This window comes from Helicoverpa zea, chromosome 30 (assembly GCF_022581195.2).
Source record: "Helicoverpa zea isolate HzStark_Cry1AcR chromosome 30, ilHelZeax1.1, whole genome shotgun sequence".
Taxonomy (NCBI): domain Eukaryota; kingdom Metazoa; phylum Arthropoda; class Insecta; order Lepidoptera; family Noctuidae; genus Helicoverpa; species Helicoverpa zea.
Genome location: NC_061481.1, coordinates 1,929,245 through 1,936,001, shown reverse-complemented (window position 1 = coordinate 1,936,001; position 6,757 = coordinate 1,929,245). Strand labels below are relative to the sequence as shown.

The 6,757-nt window shown below is 38.9% G+C and overlaps 2 protein-coding genes across 2 annotated transcripts; one reads left to right on the top strand and one right to left on the bottom strand.

Moving 5' to 3' along the window:
- Nucleotides 1-405: 405 nt before the first annotated feature.
- Nucleotides 406-3,541, bottom strand: LOC124644548. The gene is made up of 3 exons (XM_047183988.1): nt 2,999-3,541; nt 2,209-2,292; nt 406-2,004 (listed from the first exon to the last, which is right to left on the bottom strand). Exons 1-3 carry the CDS (start codon nt 3,195-3,197, stop codon nt 449-451), a joined length of 1,839 nt encoding a protein of 612 aa, XP_047039944.1. The 5' UTR covers nt 3,198-3,541; the 3' UTR covers nt 406-448.
- Nucleotides 3,542-4,129: 588 nt separating this feature from the next.
- On the top strand, nt 4,130-6,183 carry LOC124644563. The gene is made up of 2 exons (XM_047184011.1): nt 4,130-4,824; nt 5,160-6,183. Exons 1-2 carry the CDS (start codon nt 4,356-4,358, stop codon nt 5,894-5,896), a joined length of 1,206 nt encoding a protein of 401 aa, XP_047039967.1. The 5' UTR covers nt 4,130-4,355; the 3' UTR covers nt 5,897-6,183.
- Nucleotides 6,184-6,757: the final 574 nt, after the last annotated feature.

Here is a 6,757-nt window from a genome sequence, read left to right as displayed (position 1 = left end):
GTTATTCTCGAAAATGCAGATTAGGTAAGTGAATATGTTTAGCATTGTTCTACCTATTAAGGAATTTGTGACACAGAACACCTTTCGTACTTAGTAAATGAGTATTGAGGTACTGATATTTGCCGATATTTTTTTTAACGAAAGGTTTTATGACGAAAAGAAGTTCCATTTCCATAGATACTTACATTGTAAATAATTTATATATTTTTTAAGTGCCTAAATCCATTGATACCTATAATATGCTTTGATGTCCCCAACAATCCTCGATACTCAAAATCTACCGAATAAAACTTAATTTTTCACAAATCCTTATGAAAGGCGAACGAATTTTACCTATCGGCCTGCTGCGACGTTCCAGGGTATCTTAACATACCAAAATATAGCATAAAATAAAACCGCAATCCATAATGCATATTACAATGTTTTTTTTTATTAATTTTCATATGCTCTACTCTATCAGTTCGCTCAAAGGTCTTTTCGCAAACTGCCTACGTCCCGTCACCACAGAAGTTGCTCCACTGTCCGTTTCTTTCAAAAAGCTCATCTGGTCTTGCATGCTAGTACATACAGAAGGCGTAAAAGATGGGTACACTTCGGGCACCTTTCTTGGTACCGGTTCATAATCAAAACCGAACACTTCTAAGGAATGTTGAGACGGTATTTCGTTCTCTGTAGACTCAGTTATTGTAATCGTCGTATGTTTCTTAGTACTAGCCGTGTCTGAGCTTCTAATAAAAGAGTTTTTTATAAAGTCACTTTCGGGGCGGTACCCAGACTTTTTGCTGCTAGACTTTGTGCTAGCTGAAAGCAACCTTCTTCGTTTAAATTGGCATACGTGGACGTCACCTTCGCTTGATTTTTTGGGATGAAAATGTATAGACTTTTGACACCTCCTTTTATTTCTAGCCATTACTTTTAACGCTTGGTAGAAGTTCTGTGGCTCCTCAAATGCATCGTCATCCATTTTCAATTGCTCTTTAAGTAAATTAATAAAGTTTTTCTTTCTATCTTTCTTTAAAAGTACTTTTTTTGGTAGTATCACGCTATTGGTTAATGTTAGGGCTTTCGGTTTTGTGTTGTTGAAAGACTCTGATCGTAGTTTTCGTCTTTTTTTCGTCGATTTGGACGGCGAAGTTGTTCGAGATCGCCTTACGCTCTTTGGCTGAAAATGTTCTAGTAATTGTTTATCATTCCAGCCCCCTTCGCCGTCCGGTTTAATGCAATAAAAGTGTTTGAACGACGGCTTTCTAGTCACATCTTCACTAGCAGGCTCCTTATTTTTTATATTCAACTTTTTCGCGACCGATTCGTCAATTTCCAGAGCAACTTTGGAAGAATTTACGCTTGAAGCCACTGGAGGATTAAACTCAGTTTTGACATTGTAAACATTGAAAGTAGTTTCTAAGAGATCGACGAAAAAATTATAGAACTTCTTGTCATCTTTCTTAGGTACTTCTGCTACCATGGTTGACGGGTCTCTTTCTACTATTTTGACAACCGGTTCCTGAATTTTGAGTGGCACTTCTTTAATGTCCTCTAGTGCAGGAATGTCTAGTTTCTTTTTACCTAAAGTCGGGAAGACGTCCGCCCATCTTAGAGATTCAGGCTCCTTGCTCAATGCATCTTTAAAAGTATCACTTCTATCGGAATGGTTGGAGGGGGTATGTGTAATTTCTTTAGTAGATTGTAGAACAACCAACTGTTCTAACTCACTGTCATCATCATTGAAGATGTATCTAGACCTATATTTCGCTCTCCTTTTAGAATTATTTGAAGAAGAGAACTCTTCTTGTATAGAGTCCTCTTCTCTCTTCTTTCTGAATCTCATTTTTGTTCGTTCTATCCTTTTGAATTTCTCTGAGTCGTCAGCGTCCGGGTATTGGGTACCTGTAGTGGATTTTGAAAGGATGCTAAGCACGGAGGCGAGGAACCTCTTTCTGCCTGGTCGGGGGATGGCTCGTGGGCAGACTGGGCTCACTGGAAGTTTTGGTAAGAGAGGGAGATCTGAAATAGTGAAAGAGAAAGTTTACAAGAAGGGAGATCGTGTTGGCGAAACCTGGAAGTATTTGGTGACTTGTACACGCTAATAAGAAAAAAATATTTTGCTGTAGATAATTTTACTTAATTTCATTATTTAGGAGTTACATTGTTAGCAACTTATATTGCGAGAGAAAGAACTTGTAGAAGTGGCCAGGACAGATATTTTACCTGTTTTTAAATCTTGCGTTTCGACCCGCGCGATGTTTCGAGCCGCCATTAAGTCTGAATCATACTGAACAGGCAAGTTTTCATCTGTAGAAAAGTAAGATGTTACATATTAGGAACTGTCATCCTCCGAGCCTTTTTCCCAACTATGTTGGGGTCGGCTTCCAGTCTAACCGGATTCAGCTGAGCTACATATTAGGAATTGTGATAAAACCTAAAGAAACATAATATGTCCCTGAAAATATACATATACTTAACTAACACGCGCTCGGAAATGAAAGAACGTTCGATTTAAGGGGCGGCCGAAATCGCTTTGAGGGTTTTAGATACTTTCACAAAGCAGCCCGTAGTTTGGAAGTTGTCTGTGTTACACCCCCGTGCCTGGGATGGCACGCGTCGCCGGCGTTGTTACAGTTTTCCGTCAGAGGCCGTCAGGCGGATTTGAGAAAACTCTGACACCAGCTTGCTAGGTGATTAAACCTACAACTAACTCGAAAAGAAGAAGATACCCCGATAGGACGGCAATCCGATACTACCGGAGAGAGATCACAAGCAGGACCATCATTTACTTACTTACTCTTCGATGCATGCTTACCTTTAGTTAATTACCTCCCCACTCAGAGACATTTAATGATTAGGTACTTATGTCACTCCTTAGTGACGGAATGTCATACAAATCCTTTACTAAGGAATGGATTAAATAACCATTAAATGTCTCTGAGTGGGGAGGTTAGAATTACAAGTACCATCATTTACTCAAATGGAATATACCTAGTTAGCATTTAATTCTTACCAACTGGACTGATATCACGTTCATTGATAGATATATTTGTAGCTTTCTTCTCAACATAAACTCCCCTCTTTTTAAGTATAAGTGGTTGAAATTCTGCATTGCTCCGACTTTTTTTATTATGCTTTTTCGGCTCCGATTTTGTAGTAATAGCGCTGTTAGAAGATTTTGATTTCACAACTTTGGTTTTTGGCTTATCCATGTTTAAAAATGTATATTTTGCTTGTTTTTGTTGCTTAGGTAAATTAGATAGGTAGAGGCATTTTTTTTATTTGTTTTTGCATTATTTTCGAAAGTGTAAATAAATGGGTGACGTTTCGTTTTTCTAGATGGCGGTGTTTTGTTTATGGTATTTTTGAAAGAGGTCGGTTAAGGTTATCTATTGAAGGGCTGAAGAGCTTTCTTCACTGTTTGCCGATTTGTAGGCACCTACAGCATTTTTGTCTGTCTGCCTGTGCGTCATTTCCCGGTCGAACCTCTTAACCAATCTCGACGACTTTTGGTACCTATGATAGCTTGAAGAAATCAATAAGCAATTTCATTCGATTCATCATGTTTTCGGTAGGACCTGATTAAAAAAAATCTAGCAACGTAGGTACCTAGCTGGTTTCGTAGCCGGCAGAAAGGTTCGAAAAATGTTTTTACCATTCTATATCTATAGGTACTTGCCTGTCATCATCATCATCATCTCAGTCATAGGACGTCCACTGCTGAACATAGATCCTTTGATCTCCACAGATACCTGTTGGAGGCGACCTGCATCCAGCGTCTTCCGGCAACCTTCATAAGGTCGTCTGTCCACCTTGTTGGTGGACGTCCTATGCTATATACTTGAATAACTGCCTCGTTGGTTTAGTGGTCGCAAGCGCGGCTGCTGTGCTCGAGGTCTCGGGTTCGATTCCCGGGTCGGGCCGAAATCGCTTTGTAGGTTTTCTTAAACTTTCACAAAACAGCCCGTAGTCTGGAAGTTGGTGATTGATTCACCCGTGCATCGGAGAGGTCCTGCGCCTGATCTCTTTCCGTCGTGTGGGATTGCCGTCCCATCGGGTAATGAGAGTGAAGGAATAGGGAGTGCACCTGTGTCTGCGCAAATGCTCGTGCACTATAATATGTCCTGCGCAGCTGGCTGATCTCCTTCAATGAGAACAGCCGCCGTGGCCGAAATCGGCCGAGGACGCCATTATACTTGCCTATAACATAATAAAACTTAAACTACTTGAGTAAATTCGAACCAAAAACAAAAATGAAATCGCTCACAAAATCTAGAAGGCAAGTCAACTGACAGATCATTTTAAACAAACACAAAATTGAACAGCTCCAAAATTCTCAGTGTAACAAATATAAATTGTACGCGTTAGCAATGGACAAAAGGAAAAGAAACGAGGGTTCCGGCAAAAAAGATAAAGATAGAGGTGAATTAATAAAGATTATCGATAAAGTTATAAAGAAAAATCACGAAAATTTGCAAAAGTATCCCGAAGGCGGAGACTCGGATGAAAAAGTGCTAAGTAATCAGAAGTTAGAAAAAATGAGGATAAATATTTTAGTCAAAAAGCCGACTGAAAGGGAAGGGAAACACATTAACGATGAAAATAGAAAAAATACTAACATGAACAGATATGGACAAGACAAGTCCCATCCTCATGTGCAATTAAGAAAGAGAATAAGAGATAAGTACACGTTAAAACTCAAGAGTTCGACGAATAAAAGTGATCATACGAATGTGGTTAAGAAGCCAGAGAGAGAGAATGGCATTGGAAATTGCAATAGCAGTGGAAACGGGAGTAATATTAAAGTTATTAATGTTGTCAGCGAAGATTGTAAACCTGGTATGTATTTGAGAAACGTGTCTTTTCAAACTCATCATCCTTCTACTCTTATCCCAATTTTATTTGGGGTTTGTCAATAAGACCTCATCACGTATTTCCCATCCATGCTGCTAAAGGTTGGTCGCCTGCCCGACACAAACCCACTTTGGTAATGCTGTTGTGGTGATGTTATACGCTGGCCCTTGATTCTCTTAGGTAGGGAGGTCCTGTTCCCATCAGGGTCTTATCAAACTAAGTACTCTATCGAATCATCGTCACAATGTCGAAATCGAAATCCGAGAGCATTCTTTCACTATAAAACAGCTGGTCCCTAACATATCTTTATCCCTTCACAGTTGTGGAACAAGCAGAAAAACAGCTAGCCGAAGAAACGACGCAAACGAGACCATCAGCACCGTCATCAGCAAAAACCGAAATACTGGATCGTAAAATCGACAAGAATCCTTCAAAACAAGACAAAAATTCAGCCAAAACTGACAAGAGTAAACCAGAAAGGAATTCCGCGAAAAAGAAACCTATGATCAAAACTATTATGTGCAAAAATGGCTCCGTGAAAATCTACAAAGCAGTCACTTTTGTTGAACCGAAACGTAAACTGACTCCCTTAGAAATTAAGATCCCAGTTGATGGTGCAAGAAAGCAGAAAGTGTCAAAATACACTGATACTAATTCGTTGAAATTTAAACCCAGGCCTTCTTCGAGCCGTTGTAGTATTAAAGAGAAGTCTGTGCCAGTGAAAAAGAAAATTGATAAACGAAGAGATAGGAAGTTTAGGTACGTACCTTCCCCGGATGGCTCGATGAAAGATAGTCAGTCCCCGCCAACTGAAGTCGCTAGGTGGGCCCCGGCTTCTATCGACCAGCAAACGAAGCCTTATTACGAGGCTTGGGTAAACACAACTTTGGCTGCGATATCGAAAAATTCAAGAAATAATAGGCAATTTTATGAAAAGCAAAGAGAATTTTTGCTTAGTTTCCAAAAGGCGTTTGAGGAACCTAGGACACCGGAGTTAGTTTACGAGAATTTTACCGATGAAAAGTACACTGGTAGGATCAAAATTACGCAAAGATAGTTTTTTTTCTAACCGACTTCTCTAAGGAGGTTCTAAATGCGGTTGTTTGTAGTTTTTTAGTTGTGGTTATTATTTCTATTTTGTTTGGTTACTTTGTGCAGGTATTTTGAAGTCCAAATTGTAATTTGTGATTTTATAGTCTTCTGTTATTATAAATTTTTAAGTGTGACTATGTTATTGTTTTAACCGACTTCCTAAAAAGGAGGTTCTAAATTCTAATGTTTCGTATTTTTTTAATTATGTGGTGTCCATACTATAGTTTTCGCTACCTACCTAATCTCTTTTCTCTTTTAGTACGCCATTTTTTAATTTCGTCGTGCCTCAAAATACATAAACTGATAGGTAGGTAGGTAGCCAATTGAGAAAATTAGAACAAAAAAATATTGTCTTAAAGCTGAATGCCCAAACTGAAGTATATTGTCAAGTTAAACAGGGTATTTCAAAGTACCTGTGGATAAAATTATTGGCTTGGGCACAGTCCTTTAGGATAAAAAACTACGTTTCACCCATTTGCGGGAACGCGGGTGGAACCGCGAGAATAGCTATATAGTTAGGAATATTTTGCTAATAGTTAAACAGTGAAAACTTCTCTGTGCTGCGATTCGCCGACCATAAATCATGAATGACCTTGACCGTGGAAAATGTTCAAATGTGGCGGTTGAAGCGATTTGCCCAGAAAGGTTGATCCCCATATAATTTTTTCAGTATTTTTTTCTTTAAGTGCCTTTCGTTTTGTCAAGAATAAAATTTTAATTTAAACTGCTCTGAATTTTATTTTTTCAAATATTTTCATCATCATCATTAATTTAAGAGTCCAGCTCTTGTCGGCGCAGCTCCTTCCATTTACACCTATCTAGCGCC

Excerpts from the sequence above, each read along its gene's own strand:
- LOC124644548 (XM_047183988.1), bottom strand. The coding sequence starts at position 3,197 with ATGGATAAGCCAAAAACCAAAGTTGTGAAATCAAAATCTTCTAACAGC. Across the intron at positions 2,293-2,998 it reads ACGTGATATCAGTCCAGTTG|ATGAAAACTTGCCTGTTCAG; the intron begins GTAAGAATTAAA and ends ACTTTTCTACAG. Across the intron at positions 2,005-2,208 it reads AACGCAAGATTTAAAAACAG|ATCTCCCTCTCTTACCAAAA; the intron begins GTAAAATATCTG and ends TCACTATTTCAG.
- LOC124644563 (XM_047184011.1), top strand. The coding sequence starts at position 4,356 with ATGGACAAAAGGAAAAGAAACGAGGGTTCCGGCAAAAAAGATAAAGAT. Across the intron at positions 4,825-5,159 it reads CAGCGAAGATTGTAAACCTG|TTGTGGAACAAGCAGAAAAA; the intron begins GTATGTATTTGA and ends ATCCCTTCACAG.